The following is a 22,828-nucleotide window of genomic DNA, read 5'->3' as shown; positions in this document are numbered from 1 at the left end:
TTTTAGTGCTACTATGCATTCCTGACAGCAAAGTCCTCATCAGAGCCCAGCCCCCTGCGCTGACGCTAAGCAGCAGAGGCCAATGAATTTGCAGAGCAGGACTTCTCAAGGTGCAAGCCAGCTGGTTGGCATGCGGTAGTGAGTGACCCGATCTTAACACGGCAGGTACGTATAAATAGACACTTATAGCATTAGTTTTGCTTTGATTGGTATAAGTATAACTTTAGCTGATAACAATCACTCGGTTAAACGGTAGCCTGTTGTAAAATACACGAGTATAAGGAAAAATAAACATATAAACAGAAACCTATTTTATATCCCCACATAAGGCCATTTGGATGAGTCTGTCAATCGTAGGATACCATACCAGCTTTAGACTTAAAATAAAGGTAAACTCTAAAAGAAAGATAAGCGTCCAAGTACACAAGGGCAAATTAATAAGACATAAACCTAGGTGTTTACAAACCACTTACTTCTATTAAAACTTCCAAAACGGACTCCCAGAGCAAACAATAGGCACAACAAGCCAAATAGTTTAAAACTACAAACATACACAAAAACTCTCACGCTCAAAAATATTTAAAGTATGCTTGATGTCGTTGGTATTTGTTTTCCCGATACTTGCTCTGGGCTTGGCTGTGGAACAGGTGAGATTGACTGTTGTCACATTTAAGCTCAGTCATGAACATGATGCTACCCTGAGGGTTTGAGAGCCTTCCGCATTCTCCCCCCGTTGTCTGGTCATTGAACCTTTATGTCATCCAACAAGAATTCAAAGCATCTCATTAGATAACACATCAGGTCATGTGGCACAACCGAAAGTTGGAAAGTCCACTAATTTTAATGTGCGTGCATCCTGCAACTTTTCCATATATAGCTTTTAAAGGTCAAGGTCTATGCCAATCATAAGTAAACAAAACGGCGCACAGATAAAAAAAAAAACAAAAAACAACCAACTTCTCCATCTGATACTAGTAGAACTAGTAGTGGATTTTGTGTTTCTGGTCTCAGTTTCTACTACGTGAAATAAAAGCATGATATCAAACACTGTGAGGTGTTTGCTTTTATCAAAGCGATTGGTGTTCTTTCCAGTAGATGGTAAGACTTCATAACCATGGGAGTTTGATGGTACCATTACTTATACAATCAATTAATATTTTGGTTATTATTTTAGATTTTAGATATGCAAATATAGGACCTACGTATTAAAAAAGCTATTGATAAAATAAATGATGAAAGCAATTTTGTCAGTGCTTTGTCCTCTCTAAAAGTCCTTGAAAGACTCCTACCAGCCTACATTTCTAATGTTTCAGTGAAGAAATTAATAGCTGCTCTGCCTTGAGGGAATATCAGCGACAGAGTTAAAAAAAAAAATGACAGTATGAACGTTTTTTCTGTACTGGTTTTATGGCCTGTGGCTGATTACTTTTCCAGTGGTGGGTCACATGCCCTACATAGCTCTTATCTAGCACACAGAGCAGGATTTGTCCAATCTTACCATACCAAAGCTAATTTTGTTTCCACAAACAGAAACTGATGTAAAAGACACCTATTGAAAGACCACATTCCTCAGGCTCTGTCGAGTCATTAGTGTGTAGCGACAGGGTTACATAACATGTTATGCCTCCTCAAATTGTTACCTTAACTCTAAGTGGACCTACTGAAGTCTTGACCCCCCTTTAACCCCACCTTCTGTGCCAGGCTTCCCATTAAAGCCAGGGTCAAAGTTCAGAGGAACCACGTTAGCGAAGGAGCTTTACTCGGCCCCAGAGACCTAATGAAAACACATACCAGCAAATTAGACTGCCAGCCTTCAGTTTGACAAACATAAATATGAGAAGTTCAACCATGACCTGGGAAACGCAAAAAACCCCTCTCAGAGCCACTGTAACAAATAGGCCCAGTCAGGACTTGATAGGGCACAAGGGTATGTGATCATGTTCCAGTCTTTCCCCTGAGTTCGTATTCTCTCTGGTGGTGGTGGTGGGGCATTCACTGCCATTCATTTCTTAAAATCACAGTAGCGCTGACACAATACAAGCATTCATTTACAAGTTCCACACTTATGGGGCAATAGTGTTATGATTCGTTTCATCTGCTAGATGTACATTAGATACTCAATTTTAGCTCTGCTTTTAGTCTCGGCCAACTTTTGATCTGCTTCTTTAGCGGATATGTGCTCAATTATGTTCAATAGCAAGTAACTGAGTGCACTTATTGTCCATTTTGTTCTGATCGGGGAGTCAAATTTGGCTTTTGGAACTTTTCTGGTTATTAATGATGCTTTGAGATTGGCAAGAGTTGCATGCTAGATAGCTTAACTCTGAGCTGCAGCATGCTAGCTCTGTAAAGTTGAGGTGAGCTGCTGATTCAGTGACACACTCTCTGACCAACTTAACTTGTCATTTTAAAAATGCACTTTTATATAAATCCCAGGTGGCAGTCATCCTCAAACAGGGATGTGATAGCAGAAGTTGTGATTCTTACAGGAGCTCCTGGACACCCAGAGAAATAAAAGGATGTTTACAAAGATGTGAACATTTAAGAATCGGGGTAAGCTTTATTTATGCCTTCATTAGGTAAATGTGTTAGAGAGACAGACTGTCTTTTGTCAGAATTTTCAAAGATGTCCTTTGTCTCCTCTTTTTGTTGCCTATGGCATCGTTTAAAGGGGGATTCTCATTACATAAATGCTTTTCACCAGTGACTCAGCGACACAATGCTATTGAATATTTTCTGCTGCTCCCTTATGAGACCGCTCGGAGGGCAGTACAGTTATATAAAGATCTCATACTCTGATAAGATCCCAGACTTTTCCTTTCTGTTTGAATGACCACAATAACCTGTTTCCACCCTTAGCTTGTAATGCAGAGATGACTTGAGTGAGGAATGCCGTGACGTGGCAGAGGGAAATGTCTGACTGATGCATTATCCCTGTTTTTGGTTTTGTCATAGAGCTCTCAATCATGCACCGTTTGCTGACTATTTGATTTCCTTTCTTTGCTTATTTGCCTTCACTTGTGAATGAAAAAAAGTCTGATGGCTGATGATAACCTCTTTCCTAGAACAAGCAGTTCATGAGAATCAAACTTTCGTAGGAAATTAGCTTTCTTAACAAGAACTAACGGAGTATATGTGGGCTGCAAAATGTCAAATCCATAGATAAAAACTGCTTATTGCCTAAATTCTCTGTTTATGGTTCTTAGTTCTAACCCATTGTTTATGCAGAGAGAGGTTTCCATATAATGAATGGCTTCAGAATCAGGCGGGTAATCTCGCCCCAGTCTATAGGCGTTCCCTGTCTTCTTTGGTTACTTATGCAGGGCTTCACTATGTATCGGATCAGTTGTGCAATTTGTCGTCCTTAGCGAGCAACTTGTGTTTTGTCCCAGGAGTTTAATAGCAGGCATCACTTTGCTTGGGTAGAGAGCTAATCACTAGCAGGGTGAGGGCAGGCTAGCAGCAGTCCCATTTAACACATGACATCATACTTTTATTAACTTTTTCATTTGTACAGTAGCGTGATGGTGTTGATCATAGATCACAGTTTGGTGCGATCTTCCATCTCTTCGCAGTGAGCTCAGTGTGAACGGAACAGCAAAGGTCTCACACCTCATAAAACTAAATAGTCCAAAACCGCTGCATGATTTAGTTGCTTAACGCGTTACCCACTGTGGTTAATATAAAATGCAAACATCTCCTCACAGGGATGAATCGGTGGTTTCCCAGACGCTGGTGCTGGAAGTCAATCACCTCAGGACTGCAGGATGACGTGCACAGTTGACGTTCGAGCGGTATTAAAAGATAGGTTCTTAATCCTTTTGGCAACTGAGAAAAACACTGAAGGGGGATAAAAATAAGGCATCGGGATAGGATCAAGAGCTCATTGCGGTGGTTGTAGTTGAAGTTCAACACTAAGAAAACAGGCCTGTAGGAGAAATAGTGTGTGGCCTTATCAAAAACTACTCAGTTATCGTGTTACTCTATAATGATAGATTACTGTAGGCAGACGTAGGTTAGTTGGCTGTTTGCTCCTTGTTGTAAAGCCGATAAGTTCTTTTTTTTAACAAACAAATAATTCCTTAATGTTATGTTAAGTTGAACAGGCAGTCCCTTGGGTGCTGCAAATAAGCAGAGTTGTTGCAAACCATATACACAGTATATTATTCTGGTGTATCATAATTCTAAATTATCTTGTTTGGCAGCAAAATAAACAATTTCCCAGTCTCGTTCCCTCCAGGACCAAAGGTTTTAAACCTCTAAGACTTACGCTTACTGCTTCTTTAGGTACACCTCTTCAACAGTTCAATAATGCAGCATGGCAGCAACTTAATGCATTTAGACATGGTCAAGACAACCTTCAAACTGGGCACAACAAAATGGGGAAAAAGGGGATTTAGATGACTTTGAATGCGGCATGGTTGTTGGTACCAAATGAGCTGCTCTAATTGTTTCAGAAACTGCTTAAAAACTGGTATTTTTCTGCACGGCCATTTCTAGGGTTTACAGAGAGTGGTGTGGAAGAGAGAAAGCATCCAGCAAGTGGCACTTCTTTGGGCAGTAAAGTCTTGTTGATGCTAGCGGTCAAAGGAGAATGACCAGAATGCTTTCAGTTGACAGGAAGACAACATTAAGTCCAACAACATCTTGTTATGACCAAAATATCCAGAAGAGCATATCTGAACAGGCAACATGTGAATTCTTAAAGTGGCTGTGCTACAGCAGCAGACGAACAGCAGAAAACTAAGGCTACAGCTTACATGTGCTCACCAAAATTGGACAACAGAAAATTAAAAACCATTGTTGGTATGTCTCAATTTCTGCTGCGACATCTTTTGATTTGTCCTGCAACACTTGGATGGTTGGGTAAGAATTTGGCATAAACAACACAAATGCATGCATCAATCCTGCAATGTATCTGCGGGTATTGTAATGCTGTAAAGAATATTTTGTTATGCCTCATTTACACCGTGACTATTGTTGTTGACCATGTCCATCCCTTCATGTTCACTGTGTCCATCTTCTGATGGAGGATAATGCGCTATGTCACAAAGCTCAAATAGCCTCTAACTGATTTCTGGAGTATGAGAATGAGTTCACTGTACTCAAATGCCCTCCACAGTCACCAGATTTCAATCCAATAGAGTACCTTTTTGGATGTGGTGGAATGGGAGATTTGTATAAATTTGCAGCAGCTGCATGATGTCATTACACCAATATGGTTGAAGAATTAAGGCAGTTCTAAAAGCAAAAGGTCATCTAACCTGGTACTAGGAAGGTGTAACTAATGAAGGGACCAGGAATATATATATGTCTCATGCAGTGCATGCATGAGACATATATTTAATTGTTATTTAATAAGCAAAAAGCACCATATACTGTGAATCTTACTACAAATAACACACAAATATTTAAAATCATTTTTATGTCTGTTTCTTTCATATTTCTGGATTTTAGCAGAGCTTCATATACTAAATTCCTCTTTCCATGCTTGGATGCATATTTTGCTCTTCAGTGTTGCAGTTAGCAACAAGGGTAAAGTGCATTTAGCAAACTTCCTACTCTCAAACAAACTTATTCATTCAATGAACTCAGATTTTTTAGAAGGGGCAACACATATGGGTTCTAGCTTTAGCACATCTCTCCTGACCAGAAGAGGGAAAAACTGACACGATGTTAAGGCACGAGGGTAGAGCTGGTGTTTAAATTGTAGATCCAAAGATTGCAGTGGAAAACTTGAGTGTGAAATGCATCTTTTATCCCCACAAATATGCAGTTGGCTCTTTGCAGACTGGTTGTGGCAACTGATTTGTTTTCTTTGAAAGCGTGCTCTGCTCTGTGTGGGTTTCTGCAAAACAGCAGTACAGGAAGAGCAGGCAGAGACACAGACAAGATGAAAGCTGTTCTCAGGTATGAAGATGAAAATCTCTTGCCACATCTGCTAAAGGATTGCAACTATAGCTGTGCACAGTCTACTGTTCACACGTAAAGACAGTGATTGTGGCAAACAGTTGATTTTCTTATGCAGGCAGATGAATTAAAAAAGACCTGTATGTGATGGTCAGACAAAATCAAAAATCATTGCTGTATTCACAGTAGTGGCTTTTTTTCTCCCTCTCAAAAAGTATAGAATAGATGCAACCTAAACCCCCATGAAAATTGCTGCAAGCAGTTTAACAATGCCAGTCTAGTTTGGTCAAAATAGCTACATACAGATTTAGATATTACACCACCCTAAGGCTATTGGGGTGTGGGCGTTAACAGATGCTGCCAGAGTTAACCATAGGTAGCAACACAGCACAGACAGACCAACTTAGAAACTGAAAATGCTTTCTCAGCTGTTGCTTCTTTCTCTGGTCTCGATCATCCCCCCTCGCTGCCACATCATTGTCTCATTAATCTAAAAACAGGGACATAAATCCTGTCAAAGCTCAATTTACTGAACCTTCTTTTTCCAAACACCACTTCCTTTGTTTGATAAAGGATTAAACATAACTTTAGAGAATTCAATAATAAACATCTTCATGGACCAGATAAAATATTAGTCATCAAAGCTCTGCAGCCATGGTCATCCATCAGAAGCCTATCTGAGTGGGTTCTAAGCAAAACAAATAGCTGTTTTCTCAGTTGGGACTTCATGACATTAAAAAAAAATAACAGTCACAGTCTGACAAACGTGATTTCCGAGCAATGGAAGATAAAAATGGTGTCGGAAATTTGGTTTGATTTGAGAACGATAAAACTAGAAGGAGGTTATGAGGACTATAGGTGACATAAATGTCAGAATCTGAGTAGAAGAAGATGCCGATAGAAGACACAGCAAACCAAGGAAACATGGAAGCAAAATGTCAGAATGTCTGACTTAGGAGAGAAATGGAAAAATGTATTTTATCTGGCAACTGAGCATAGGAGGAGAGGGTGGCGGTGGTAGTTTGTGGTCTGGGATATTAAAAAATGAGGGTAGTGCTCGTCAAACGTGCAGAGACATCAGTAAAGAAAAACAGAATCTAAAAGAGAAAATAAGCACAGAAAAAGTGTCTTTTAAATCCATAAACCTCTAAACTACAAATTCTAAATAAGCACTTGGATGTTTTTGTAGACAGAAAATTGTCTATAAGGGAATCAGCAACTAACTTTTGTTGACGTTTGTCTGTTTCTGCAAACTCATGCAGAGGGAATTTCCTGACATGTTTGTAGTGCATTTGTTTCATGTAAAGAAATATTTCCCAGCGTAGAAGATACACAAAGACGACTGATGAGAAAAAAACGGCAGATCAGAGCTATTTTATTTTGTACCTAAATCTGCTGCCCTGTCAGTGTAGCCGCAGTCTACAAACTGCTGCTCACACAGCTCAGTGACTCCCGTGACAGCAGGTAGTTGTGACCATATGTCATCCGAGCCAAGGGAGGGGTCAAAGGTCAGCTTAGTGTTAGTGATTACCTGGTGAAGCGTGCCAGCTCTCTGTGTTTGTTTGCATATCCATGGTGACAGCCCAACAATCTCCTTCCTTAAAAGCTCACGCACGCACACTTCCCGACAGCATCGCCACAGCCCTGTTCGTCACCTGAAGAGGTGATGAGGTCAGCCAGTAAATAACATTCAGTGTAAAACTATATGGGGACTTGCCAAACTCTGCTCAAATCTAATAAGCACCCTTTTTGCTTTCTTGTCCGTGGAAAATGTGTGTGGGAGGAGAAAAATGCTTTGAACCTCAGCTAAGTAAATCTTTAAAGAGGTTAGCCTCTTGGCCTTACATCCATCCCACCACAATGCCATTGGGGAGAGAGTTTGTGGTTTTAGTTTATGGGAATACTTTATCTTTAAAAGGTGAAATATAAGCAAAAATGATGACAGACACCATAAAATAGTCAAAAAACTTTAAGGGTGAAGGTATGCTTATACATATTACTGATTTGTTCGCTCTTGCATACGTGTTTCCATATGTACATATGTATTTTGTTTGTTTATTTTTATCACATGACCTAGAAACCAGTATTTTATGCTGCCTCGTTGTGTCTTGCGTGATGAACACGATAAGGGAATCAAAGGTCAGACGATATTTAATCTTTGTTTTCTGCAAATGCCACGCATGCCACTTTTATAACTATCGATTACAGCCATAGTAGTATCAAGGGAAGCATCATATCTCTGACTCGGGGATACAAAATAACTGAAGTAGGATCCTGAATTCTCCACTAGTTTCTTGGCAATTGCTTTGGGTTAACAAATAGTCTCTCCATATTAATATAGAGTGTATATTGCACTTAGATTTTGTTTTACTACCAGCCTCAATCTTTACCTGAGGTACACTAAGGGATATTTTGCCATTTTGCCATTTTGCCATTTTGTCTTTCTGTATAAAAGTCAGATAAGACAGTGGACCTAAAAGCAGTAAGCACAGTAACAAAAATGTCAAACAATAATTGCAATCAGCCCATCTTCCGTCTCATAGTTTTGGTCATGCTACTTTTTTATGAACAATTGTGCTAAAAATGTTTCTGAAGGACTTTGATAAAAACAAAAGCCACTGGGCCATTAAAGTCAAAAGGATTTATAGCTGTAAGGAAAAGGATAAGAACATTTTTCCTAAAGTTAAAGTACCAAATGGAAAATTGACTGTTAGATTGGGATTTTTCTTCTCTGTGTGTTTGGCATCATGGTAAGTACAGAAGAAGCATAAGTGAACCATCAAAATCATCCTGTAGGACTAATGAATCTATATCTACATATAGAGCACATTTCATGGACAACAGGTCATGTGATTTTTAGCTCTATATGGGTCTGGCAATCTCACAAGAGATACTCAAGTCTTCTATGGAAAAGAGTTGGCATTTATAATAAGCAAAACACACAAAAAATACATTGGATTCATGCAACAAAAATGCCGGTGCTTCTTCATATAAACTGTGCTGCAGGAACCTGATCCACAGCTCATAAATCTATTTTTTCACTTTCTGCCAAGTCTCAGATGGACTAAATCAAGATGAAGAGGGTTTGGACCACTTCCTCCTTTTCTACGAAGATCATTCATCTCTTTTTGTTGTAGCGAGCTACTGTTTCCTGTGTTTTGTTCTCATTCATACGACCAAAACTTTTTCAGTTTTGCTGAATTCACAATTTGGCTCAAGAACCTTGTAGACTTGAGAATCCAGCTGCATAATTTAATATTCTGTTCCCACTATCTTTCTTTGGCTTTTTTACTTCTACAAGACCTCCCAGCGAGGCATGTACTCTAAAGTGCATGTACGCTGTGAATGTTTCCATCGGCCATCAGCTTAGCACTTAATTAAGGACCCCACAACTATGACTTACAGCTCATGTCGACAGCCAGATATTTATGTGTCTCCTCTGGCCTTTGTGTTCTTTATTTACCACCTCAGCTTTAGTTGACCACGTAACAAATCAGACAAGAAGTCGGTCACTAATGAATGAAACGTTTCCCAAAATAAGTAACGATCTAATTTTCCACAGGAAGGAATAGGGTTTGTGTGCCGTTTCACTAAAGTGCTCAGGTGAAGCTCTAGTTTTACAATCCTGTGAAGGATTAGAAGTGAAATATTTAACTGACTGAAACTGGCAAAAGAAAATGTAAAACGAATGGCCCTCCTAACAATATGCACAGAGTTGGAGAGTGTCCAGTGGTCTACAGCTCCTTCCTCAGACTGAATAGGAACATAAAGCATTCTGCCAGAGAGTCAGACTGATTTAACCACCCTCGAGCCAACGTCTGTGGCCATACTGAGGGCGTGCCCTTACATTGATGGAACACCCACCCATGACAATCCCTCTTCTAATTCAAAACCACTGAAACCCCACAGATGAAGACAGGGATTAGTGCCATCTGTTGGGTTTTAACATAACCTTGCTAATTAATTCTAGTGATTTAAGCACAGTATATATGTTGTGTTAGTGATCTCTCCACCTGTTTCTTCTATTCCAGAAATTTCATGTTTTTATTGCACGCCTTCTTATCTTCATTCACAACTTAGGATTTGTTATAGACAGCGACTCTTGTGTTATTAGAAACTGAATTGCTCTTTTGTCGCTCCTCCTCCTCATCTACTGAGCGAAACGTCTGTCAGAGAAGACACCATTGTCACTTTGAGGTTTTTTTTTTGGCTCTGTGCTGACATTCGCCTCGCTGGCCATAACTCTGAGCTCAGTGAGCATTTTTCTCACACCCCCTGGGGGACAGGAAACAACTCAGTCTGTGACTGCAGCTTTCGAATATTTGTGTCACATGAACGTTGCGATAGCAATATGGAGGGTCGATAAGAATGCAGAACCCATGTGCTGGATTTTAAGGAATCTCTGCTGACGCAAAGCCATGGTCAAGCTAAAACTTGACTGAAACTAGAAGCACAATACATCAGCACTGAAGACAGATGAGTTATTTGAAAACAAAAACTCTTTTTTATTTGTTTACTGTAAAAACAAGCTCACGGTTTCTTTGATTTTTTTGCAGTTACATAAGAAGTCTTTTTAATATATCATGTTGTATTTAAAACAATAACCATTTAAATGAGGAGTGTGAACCTGTGAAAGATTATTTGCCTTAGGTTGCACGAAGAAATTTAAGGTTTCAAACAATACATGAAAAACATGACATTCTCAAATCAGACAAGAGACAAGAGCTTTTCGGTCCATTTAGTGTCATTTTCACCTTTGTCCAAAGCGGAAGATTAATGAGGAGAACAACATGTCTGCTACTGTTTGTGAACCAAAGCACTGATCAAAGACTGCGGAGACAGACTAGTCATATGATCTGGCTAAGCCTTGAGAGTCAGACAGCCAAGATAGTCATGAATTGAACTAATTCAAAGCTCACATGGATAAGGCCCAGAGGTGTATTTACTCTTTGCTTTGATCAACTTTATCTCTTCTGAATCTCGAGCTGAAATGATTCGAATAATTTTTTCTAAAAAGTGCAAGAACATCCTGATACAATCAGATAAGTATCAAAGATTCTGTCATTCCAACATCAGTTTGTTGACCAATAAAATACATGACTCATAATACAGTACATACAGCATATACATGGACTCGCTGGCCACTTTGTTTGGTGTGACCCTTCTCAACTGCTTGCTGGGACAAGTATCTAATCAGCTAATCACACTCCAGCAACTCAATACACTTACGCACATAGAAATGGTCAAGATGCTGTTGAGGTTCTAAACAATCACAAGAATGGGGGAAAAAAGGTTATTTAATGGACTTTGAACTGCTAATGGTATCTGGGGAAAAACACAAGCGAAAGATAAAAATAAGATACCAGGATAGGCTTAAGAGCTCAATGTGCTGACAAACCAACATTCTGCTGATCTACTGGTATTTCCCTACAGAGCCATCCTTGGGTTTGCAGAGAATAGCCCGAAAAGAGAAAGTACCCAGTGATTACCTGCTCTCTGGGTGAAATACCCTGCTCAAGTCAGAAACAATGGCAGGAATGTTTCGAGCTGATAGGAAGATGACGTTAACTCAAATAACTACTCGTTGCAACCAAGGTATGAAGAAGAGCATCTTTGAATGCACAGCATGCAAAACCTTAAAGCACATGGGATAGCAACGAACGCCTCGGTGCTACTCCTAAGAGCTAAAAACTCGCTGCTTCTAGCAGGATTGTGCACCATGTTGCAAAACTCACATCATCTCAATCTGGCAATTTCCAGCATGGATATACAGCCAGCAAATCCACAGCAACTGCATTATAGCACTATGTCAATGTGGACCAATGTTTCCATCACCTTGTTGAATCTATGCCATGAGAAAGTAGAACAGGCAAAAAGGGATCCAGCTTGATATTAGCAAGGTGTACCTATCAAAGTGACCAGCGACTGTACATGCAAACTGATGTATCCTTGGGTTAAAAATATATAATGAGGTCCTATATAATCAATTTCATATATTTATAAGTCACAAGGACCATTTAATTCCAGGAACTGGGTACGTTTACATAATGATGGTACTTTACTGTAGAAATTATAGTCACTCTGTTGTGATTGAAGTTCTTTTATACAGAAGGAATGAAAGGAACCTCTCAAGTCAGGAAACACAGGTGTTAACCAAGCCGTTTACTGTAAGTATGCAAGGGTGTGAAGGACGCGATCACCACCCATGTTTTCAGACACTTTAATCCTGTTACCATCCTTAAATGAGCAGTAAATATAGAAAGAATGTGAAAGTGAGTTCATAGTGTTCCACACAATAGAAACTGGAAGCTGGGACTTTACTGAGCACAGTATAGCTCATTATTATGCCCTTATTAGGTTGTGGCATTCCAAACATGCCCACGATGAAAGAATGCCATGCGTGTCAGTTAATACCCACTTTGTTAGGTGTGGTAAGTCGTGAAAAACAAACACCTCATACACTGTAAGCAACAAAGTTTAATATCTTTGGGCTTCTCTCCTCTATCTTCTATATTATCTGCTGCTTCCATAGAAGTCGTCTTTCCAAACCTAAATTATAGGCCAGAAATTCTTATGTAATAATTACTAAGTAAGATAGACTGTCAGCAAAAATATTTGTCCCAGATATAATTGAGTGATCTGCTCATGTTAGATGAGTTTTACAGTTCTCAGAGGATCATGCAGCACAGCACGTTTCCCAGAGCCTTTTTTGACCTTTGGTCTCTCCTCACATTAACTACAAGACATATTCAACCGCTGTCTACAGCAAGGGTGTGTGAAAAATTCACCAGCATGTCACAGTGACCCCTTGTATCACTGTCAAATTGTACCTCAGCCTTTGACTCCAGCTAAACTAATTTTTCAATCATGGATAAAATATTAGGAGGAGTAGAAAAGATTAACATTAGTAATAATATTAGTTTCCACTGACATGACATAATAGAGAGTTATGTGTGATAGGCACGTAGCACCATTTACAGTAAGCACAAACATACTTTAGGGACTTGGCTCCTGGTCATTTATGAGGAGGAAATGATGCTGAAGAGGTGATAAGACCCAGATGTTCTTTGGGAATGTTTTCTAAATGCATCCTTCGCTCAGGCAAAAAATAACAAACACGTCTAATCAACTCGGTTTCTTTGAGATACAAACATTCATTTAGGGAGGTTTTTTTGGTCATAAAAGGCACAATATTATTCTTCAGATTCCTATTTTTAGTCCAAGGTTTGGATTTTAATGTTAATTACAGTCTTTTGTTTGACAAGACATCAGATTCTTCTCAGTTTTTAGGCTAAGTCCAGGGTTCACAAGGAGCAACCCACAGGTATGTGATGATGTTATACAGTAATTTCAGCTCTTCTCAACAAATACACGTTAAATAAAGCAACACTACTGGGTAAAAAAATAGTACACTGGCACTCAGACGTCAAAACTTTGAGGAACAATAGACCAGATTAAAAAAGAAAGTTCTAAATGCATATAACAGAACATTCATATTAGCATTAAAAAAATATTTATACACATGATTATTTGTAGGGTTTGTGAGGTACTTCTTTTGTGCATAAACTGATTTATTTTATATATAAAACTAACTTTTATAACATTAAAAAAAATATCCTGACAAGGATGAAGCAAATTATGAGAGGAGGCAAAACAGGAAGTGAACAGAAAAAAAATAGTTGCATATAGAAAAACAAATTTCACCCTTATACTCTAAGCAACTGGGATTCTGTGAGTCATTTGGGAATGGATTAATCTGTTTTCATTGGAGGGCATGACTATCTCTGATTCACTGAATCCTTTTCTCAAATATGGCATAAACAAACCAGGCAAGGACCACACCAAAAAAGAGAACCATGGCGACAAGAAAAACACTAAACCAGAATTGGTATGTTAAAAATGAGGTTAGACAGCATTTCTCCCTATTCTCTTAATAACAAGAAGTAGTTTGCATGCAAGGGACAGAGAGAATGTGACAAAGGGTGGTGAGAAAACACGATCATTTAAATATGTTAATTAGAAAAAGAATAGATAACGTTCTCACGCTGATAGTTAAGAGGTTTGCATGCCACAGGTGCATGAAATTTGGCTCCCGGGAACTGAAAGCCTACAAAAAAATATTATATAACCTTGGCGTGTCCTGGGGAGTGTTATTATAATTCTTAGCACAACAGTTATTGTCTCCGTGCCAAAGTTTTACTAGAGCTTACGTAAAACGTTAACGGTTGTCGCTCAGAAAAGGACCCCCTTTACACGCAAACAGACACTAAAACAAACTTTGCGATTAAACTTCAATAAAAAAATCTAAAGACTGCCCATCTTGACAGCTGAGAACTATGTGAACTGTGCATTTGAGAGTTAGGGGAAGTGGGTTTGTTAAGCATTTGCACACAGACAGGAAAGGGCTTCGGAAAAAGAAAGGCAGAGGCACGTGTGAGTGCAAAATGCAAAAACACATTTGCAGTTTCAGAGAAAAGGAGTGTACTGTGATAGTTGTGTGCATGTCTATCTCTGCGAATGAGCTGTTACTTGTTAACACAATGCATTATGCAATGCCTGCATTCCTGGTTACAGTGTTTCTAAGCTAACTGTAAACAAAGTGCGTCCAGGTAACCAGGTGTGGGGTGGGTGTGCTCCTGATTTCATCAGTGCGTGTGGGAAGGGTGATAACAATGCTAATAGAGAAGCATTATTTAGAAATGATTCAGACAAAAAAAAAGTGAATCACTCAAAGAAATTAGAAGAAAGAGGAAGTGCAGACTGAAGGAAAAAGGAAGCATCTGTGCCAAGTGAGAGTGGTAGTATTACTCTCTGCTTGCCTTACTGCTGCAAACTCTTTTTGCACAGTATCAGAGATACACCTGCATACCTGAGTCACTTACATGCCTTGACACACCAGACATCACTTTATATCACCACATCACAGAGAAACACTGATGCATGGACTGCTTGCTGTTTCTCACCAGCTGCACCTGGAACAAAGACACCGCAAGCTGAACAAGAATTTAAAACTCTGAAATATCTGCTGCAGGGCATTCTCACTATATCCACCAAATATTTATGAAATGATTCATTTCTAAGGCTTTAGTCTGATGTTTGATGAGCTCCACCAAGCTGGATATGGAGTTTCTCTTAAAAACTCTTTTTTGATCAAAATCTACATTTTGATGGTCCATATTTTCTTGTGTATGTTATCTAAAGAGTTCGATCTCACAACAGAGAAAGCTTTTGATACTAAGTCAGATAGATTTGTGTCTGTCGACCAAACAATTTTTTTTATGATGGTGCAGCTGCAGGAGGCACAGCGTACATGCTAACACTGTGCTGTTTTGACATTTTGCTCAAGATGCGACTAAGATATCAGTCCACTGCCAGGTCTAGTCCCAAGACAGACTCCAGTGCTTAAAGGCCCAGAAGAGAACAGGATGTCCTCAATGTCATGACGAAAAAGAATGTCTAGAAAAGTTAATCCAAGGCAAGAAGACATTTCCCATGACACAATGCTTGACATTTCCTGGACTGCAGAGGTTTTGTACACAAATGGGTCCCGTGGAATGCCAAACCGGCAGGTCAAGCAATGGCCATCTGGGTTACGGCTGACGTAGAGCCTTGTGTCAAGCACGGTACTTTAAAAAAATAACCCTGAAAGATCTCTGATATCAAAATATCTGAGAAAAATAAAAAACGTGTATAAAATATAATGTCCTCCCATGCAACTTATACATGACCTTTAATGGCCTTCACCCGAAATACTGACGTCTATATTTGTTTCCTCGACTCACAGCAAGCACACTGAATTATGAAAGTACAGCTTGTTTGCGAGTAATGCTTTAAGATTGTTTGGATTTCTTAAGAATAAAACTTTTACAACAGTATACATTTTTAAAGGATAGTAAATAATGAGCTTTTGTGTTAAAATCGTTTACCTTCTGTACATCAGAAAATAGAAAAATGTGTTGATTCAGCCTCAGTACATGTGAGCTCAAAACCCTTCATACTTTCCACTTATCCTCTCCTGTTTCACTTATGATGATTTTACCAGGACCGAGTAAGCCCCACTGCTTCTACAGTATGTTACCATGTGAAGAACTGTGAAAAACTGATCTTTACAGAAGTAAACCTGCCATGAGCTCCAAGGTTGTCAGAACGAAACAATTTGCAAAAGCCACATCTCTCAACAGTTGGCAGTTTTTAAGCAGGCATGCGATATAAAGACTCGGTTTGGGTTTTATCTTCCTGGATGAATTCTCAGAACGGGGAATACATTTGATCTCTCGCTTGGGTCCGAGTTGTGCAGTAGGTTTCACAGGACAGGGGATACCTTCAATTTTTTTCCTGTAACATATGAGTAAATAAAGCCAACTGCAACAGACAGAAGCCCAGAATGACTCCCACACACAGACAGTTTACTTATTTTTGTAGTTTACACGTGCACATTTTATTGAGTGAAATAAAAGCTTTCAGGTGGCTGGACGGGAATTAAAGTTCAAATCAAAACAAAGTCACATTATCTACTGGCATGTAGACAACACGAGACACACCAATCAAATTATACCATTTGTGTGGCATTTCTGTCTTCAAAGGAACAGCATCCGTTTTATTATCTGCATCAACTGTGCAAAGACTTTTTAGTGACTGCAGTTTTTATTAGACGACATGACACAGAAAACCCTGACCTATATAAGAATCAGAGTCACAGCAGGTTTGCATGTCCTTAAAACCTACAGAGAAGCAAACAAAAAAAGAAATGTAATAATTTTAGAGCGCCTTAATATCATCAATGAATATTTACCAAGTATCAGCTTCGAGACAACTTCATAAGACTTTTGTCTTACTGTTGTTTTGGAGAACTATTGTGATAACATTATCTCATAGAAAGGCATGACAGATAAGGAAGCTCTGATATACCTGCGTAGAAATGGTTTTTTGTTGTACTACACGTATACAAAGAGGAAAAAGTGTCGAGAACGCTACTTAGTTTACTTTAAACGCCCCCAGTGAAGCCTCATTTAACCTTGTTATCAGGTATAGCGTGACATTTAAGTTTCACCACAACCACCACTACACGTCTTCAGCTCTTTCACTTCTGCTCATTACTCTCACATGGGATATCCTGTTGAGCCCATCTGGTTCTGAAGCCGCTCACTGCTGTTGAAACCCTGCTGGGTCTACATCACATGGGTCTGTTTTGGAACAGCAAAGTTCAATGTGACTCTCAGTCCACCGCAGGGGGAGCACATGAACAGACAGACAGGAGCAAGCTGGCATGCTTTTCCCCCCTTAAGTACTATATACAGTAGCTCTTTCACTATTTGCCCTGTGATCTCAGTGCAGAAGGCCAGCCTTATCTACTTAGCACTTTAATTCTTATTCTTATTTTTATTTTCATGTCTATTTAAGCGTAATTTTTGACAGTATGTTTGCACTGAAGCACCGCAGCAATTTCCTAATGTTGTAAACCTGCTCAACATTTGGCAATAAAACCCTTTCTGATTCTGATTCTGATTCTGATTCTGCAACCTCAACGGCAGACTCTCCATCAAGCACTTTACTTGTCTCCGAAAAATGCCACAAAGACACAGCTCTGTATGTGTGATATCCTTGTTTTTTTTCATCAGCAGCTGTGAGATCTGCAGAAGTCTGTTTAATTTGAGTGCTGGGAGCTGGTCCTGCTTAACAGGCATTTTAAAGGCTTTTCCAGGCCAGCGTGCACCTCCACTAGACCTTGTCTTGATAATTATTGGGCCAAAGGGAGCCTGCAGGCCATGTGGAGCAGGAACCTCCCATGGGAGATAGCCTAAAGACACCTAATGGAGGACGTGCAGCCTGTGCATTTCGGATTAAAGGAGACAGAAAAAGATGCATGCATAATCAGTTTTCATTTTCCAGCGGCATTTGCGCATAGCAGCCACAGAAAGTTCCATGCTTCTCATCACCTTTTATTCAACAACTATAACAACGTACATATGAACATATGTGCATACGGCATGAATAAAACATACAGCAAAATAAAACCTGTTAAATTTCTGAGGTCAACCAGTACAAGAGTTTGAACAATGCTTGGGAGTTTAAGACATTTGAAAGAGGTTCAAGGCCTGCTGTTATCTGTCCCACAGACTCTGGGACAGCAGCCAAGCTGATGCCATCTCAAGGAGAGGAACGCAACAAAATGGCAGGAAATTCCTACTTGGTTTGGTCCCATCAACATAAGAAATTCTTTTTAAATCCGCCTGCTGAAATGTTCCATAGAGATGCAAGTTATTTTGACTTACCAGAAACACTCAGCTGTAAAAGAATGCAAATGTTATGATAACAGCACAGGGAGAGATTAAAGAAATAGTAGAATAGAATACACTGTATGATTCTTAATAACAATCTTTTGCTGGTTCTGAATAGAAAGAAAATTTACGTTAATTTTATTGTAAATTCTGACCGTTCACGATCGCTAAATGGTTGCTAAATTTTTATTATTTCTTATCTATACTTTCTTGGGAGCCTATTTAAAACTCACTCCTATGCAAATATTAACTTAATTTAATCATCATCATTAAGAACTTGCACGATAAAACACCTGAACAGAATCCTTGTTGAAATTGAAATATACGTACTTCCTCGTTTATTTCCTCCCAGCATTAAAAACCCATTTAGTTTGCAGTTTTTATTTTGGAAATGCTTCTTTTCCAAACACGTGTGATCAAAGGTGACAAGACTGAGGATTACGTTAGACTGGTTTTACACCTTTGCATGAAAACACTCAATTTTTTCCCTTGTGCTTGAATTTAACTCAGCTTCTAATTATAGAAGCTTATCCTTAAATTTGCGAACAGTACAAAAGAAAACTAATCTCTCTCAAAGGGTCATTTAATACCATTTTTAGAGAGTTTTTTTTATCAGCTGGTGTAGCACATGGAGCACAGAATACGTAGACCTTCACCCAATACAAATCTGTAAACAGGATGTGAGTCAACGACCTTATGAGAACAGCACTTAATGAACAAAACTTAAACTTGATGACTTGATGTCCTAAAATAAAATCCATTGTTCCCTTTCTCACTATTGTGAGATGTTTCTTTTCCTCGATCAAGCCCCCAGAGGTCAGTGTGGCTTTAGTTGTGTGGTACAAGTCCAGTACAGGGTTTTGCTGCCACCTGGTGCTCATGTCATCGGTGCCAATTAAAAATGTAGCCAATGCACAGACACATTGTTAATATGTTAAAAAAAACAATGTTGTTCTTTCTCTAAACTAATATTTTTCTGAAATGCACACACATTATATTTCCACAGCCAGCCTATATAAACGTGCATGCACTTATATTGCTGGAAAATTCATCAACCACTCAAAAACATGACAATCTGTTTCCCACGCATCTCAGGTGGAAGGAATGAAACTATATCAACAAGGACATGAGAAAAAAATAGAAGGACTCCAGCTGGCTGATAATGGGCAGATGTTTAGTCTTAAATGTCCTTGTGATAGCGTAAGATGTAAAAACAGTTTTAACATGCCTCCATTTTATTCCGTGGCTCATTTTGCAGTATCCTCCTCGCTTTGCTCCACCGGCTCTTTTAATGTAGGTGAGTTAGGCTCCATGGATAAAAAGGTGGTGCTTATCACAGGCTGCTCCTCGGGGATCGGTCTCAGCTTGGCTGTCCGGCTTGCCTCAGACCCAGACAAAACATTCAAAGGTAACCACAGCTGTGTATGTGTCAATCTTCTCTTTGAGAATATACATTACATTAAAGACTGGCTTTTAAGAACCAGTAAAACCACTAAGATGATGTACACTGTGCAATTTTATGTGACTTACACAAATAACTTAGCAGATGAATCTTCCATGTACATTGTTAATTAAATGTTGTGTGAAAACCATTTACCTCCTTGGGGGTCAACTCTATAAATTCCTTTTTACATACACATTCAAACTCATCATTAACTGAAGCTTTCTGTTCAGTGTATGCAACAATGAGAAACTTGTCTAAAAAGGAGCGTCTTTTGGAGAGCGTGAAAGGCCTGCACAGGGATACTTTGGACATACTCCAAATGGATGTGACCGATCGGCAGTCCATCCTGGATGCAAGAGATAGGATTGTGGAAAAACGCATAAACATTCTGGGTATGGACCCGTGCCAGTGTGTTCCGATTAGGATTGGAAAATGTGATTTGAGTGGGTTAATGTGCTTATCCTTGCTATTTGCAGTGTGTAATGCTGGTGTGGGTTTGATGGGGCCACTGGAGGTGCAGTCTTTGAACTCAATGAGGCACATCCTGGAGGTTAACCTCCTAGGTACCATCCAGACCATCCAGGCATTCCTGCCACAGATGAAGGCTCAGAGCCAGGGACGCATTCTGGTCACTGGCAGCACCGGAGGCCTTCATGGTGAGAAGTGCAGATGGTTGAGGAATGTCAACAATGTTCTGCATGTGCAGTTTTTGTAGTGATTTGATGGAAACCCTATAATTAGATCATGTTGATACTTGTTACCATGCATAGAATTTCCAAAATAAGCTTTTAGAGTTTCTTATAGGGCTCCCATTTAACGAGGTCTACTGTGCCAGTAAATTTGCAATAGAGGGAGCATGTGAGAGTTTGGCTATTCTCCTGAAACACTTCAACATTCAGTAAGTTTCATAAGTTGGCTGCATGTTGTCTCGTTAGTTCAAAGACTACTTGTGTGTATAAAATTAAGACGCAAATATGAATTAATTAAGACCATTGTCCAAATGCTACAGTGTGAGTCTCATTGAGTGTGGTCCAGTCAACACTGACTTCTTGGTCAACCTGAAGAAGACGGAGCTTGGGGATACGTCTCTCCAACAGGTTGACACCCAGACACAAAGGCTGTATGAAAAATACCTGCAGCATTGTAGATCTGTTTTCCAAAATGCTGCACAAGACACTGAGGATATTGTGAAGGTATGTTCCATGTTTACAGAAAATCATAACTTCATTAATTTCTATTTGAGGTTTTAAACAATGGCAACATTTAATTACATTTGCTTAATTTTATAGGGACAATGCATTTTAAGTATGACAATTGTTGTCCATAGTTGACCTTTTACATCCACAATACACAGCCTGAAATAACATATTATGTCTGCAGGCTGGCATGCAAAATAAGAAAGGAGTTAAGTAATATTAAATCATTTTAAAATACACTGAATCATTTTCTTTTTTCTGTTAAAATAAAATTAATACATCCCTCAACACTAATCATTCAGTGATTTAACCCAGACATTGATCATTTTAGAGCTCAAATAAATGAGTGAGCTTTCATGTGCTAACCACACACATATGTATAAAATGTATTTAAATCTCTAAACGTGTCTACTATTATGTGTTTGGTTTTTTCCTGAAGGTATTTCTAGATGCCATCCAGTCACCCAGCCCTGCCTTCAGATACTTCACCAGCACTACTGGGCCACCTGTAACCCAACTGAAGGTCACAGAACCAGATGACTCATACATCAGTGCTATGAGCAAAATCATTTTCTCACCTGAGGAGCAATAATTTTGTAACGACTGCATCACTTCGTGTGTAAATGTTGTTCCTGTTTTACTTTATGTACACGGGTTAATGTTTTGCTCAAATACCCTTGACTCCTGAAACACAGTCTAGAGTAGAGTTCACAGGATTCACTCCATGTTCTATTTTTGTGTAAGGCCTAAACATAGTACTCCTTATCATAAAACAAAAATGTAAAAATAGACTCTGTTCTAGTTGGTGGAGACATTTTTGATAAGCATTATTCCTGATGCTTGAGCGATAGAGCAGTTTCTGCATTCCTCTAGTTCCACCCACACTAGCTTGCATATTTTTTACTTTGAGCTATCGTGCTTCAAATCACTGCATTCATTATAAAAGTCAAAACACTGCGTGCAGAATTTTCGTAGACGATTTTTGATTTGCTGTTTTAAGCACAAATGGTCATATAGGGGACTTCTGTATGAATGACAGACACTATATGTTTCTTTTCTATAGCTTGCTTGAATGCTTGCTTTAAATTTCCCATTCTGGCATAAATATGTAAAGAATATATCAATAAATGAAGTTTTTAAATACCTGAAATAACTTGAATAATTTGGCTTGTATACTTTTTGTGAATTTATCTACAGGTGCTATTGTGGCCCCTGCACAGTATCTCTGTCTGCAGTAAGGGAAAACTGCTATGACTATTTGATAATGCAGATAAAGTATCATAAAGCATATTTCATAAGTATTCATTGTTATGTAAGGGATTATGTGAAACAGTGAAATTGTGCAACAGTTTCCATTTATACAGCTAGTTCTATAATAATAATAATAATAAATTTTATTTATGAGCGCCTTTCAAGTCACCCAAGGACACTTTACAATAGGATAAAACAATTAGTAAAACAATGGCAGAATAAGAACAATAAAATAAAGCACAAGATAAAATGAACAAACAGTGTATTCACAGTGAATATGCAGATTTGAACAGATGAGTTTTGAGTTGGGATTTAAACTGGGGGAGAGAACCAATATTTCTTATTTCAGGGGGCAGAGAATTCCACAGCCTGGGAGCAGAGCAGCTGAAGGCTCTGCTTCCCATGGTGGTGAGGCGGAAGGAAGGTACAGTAAGCTGGACAGAAGAAGAAGAACGAAGTGAACGGGCAGAACAAGTGGTGGTTAACAGGTCAGAAAGGTAAGAAGGAGCGAGGTTATGAAGGGCCTTGAAGGTGAGCAGAAGAAGTTTGAAAATTATCCGGAATTTCACAGGGAGCCAGTGAAGTTCCTGAAGAACAGTAGTTCTGACTACTAACTCTGTCCACTGATCATATATATTCCCACAGAAAACAAACAAATGACCTAATTTATAGATAATTACATAATAACACTGGAAATTTAACAAGTGTGTTTTATCCCAGAAGCCTGCATGTTGTAGGCAAATTTTCTT

General features: G+C 39.0%; 1 protein-coding gene across 2 annotated transcripts; it reads left to right on the top strand.

Annotated features, from left to right (window-relative positions):
* Positions 1–4: 4 nt before the first annotated feature.
* Positions 5–21,956, top strand: hsd17b1 (hydroxysteroid (17-beta) dehydrogenase 1). 2 transcript variants are annotated; one of them, XM_086289757.1, is made up of 6 exons: positions 5–165; positions 19,863–20,024; positions 20,109–20,288; positions 20,437–20,530; positions 20,642–20,825; positions 21,268–21,956. In XM_086289757.1, exons 2-6 carry the CDS (start codon positions 19,874–19,876, stop codon positions 21,418–21,420), a joined length of 762 nt encoding a protein of 253 aa, XP_086145883.1. In that variant the 5' UTR covers positions 5–165; positions 19,863–19,873; the 3' UTR covers positions 21,421–21,956. The 2 variants fall into 2 exon arrangements, with proteins under 2 accessions (XP_086145883.1, XP_086145882.1); XM_086289756.1 differs by lacking the exon at positions 5–165 and adding an exon at positions 19,293–19,596.
* Positions 21,957–22,828: the final 872 nt, after the last annotated feature.

The sequence above is a fragment of the Aulonocara sp. 'chitande type north' Nkhata Bay genome, linkage group LG4 (genome assembly GCF_057382095.1).
Source record: "Aulonocara sp. 'chitande type north' Nkhata Bay isolate Kocher_YH1m ecotype deep benthic linkage group LG4, A_spYH_male_GT1.1, whole genome shotgun sequence".
Taxonomy (NCBI): domain Eukaryota; kingdom Metazoa; phylum Chordata; class Actinopteri; order Cichliformes; family Cichlidae; genus Aulonocara; species Aulonocara sp. 'chitande type north' Nkhata Bay.
Note: the sequence above shows the minus strand (reverse complement) of the source record. Positions and strands in the feature narration are given on the sequence as shown.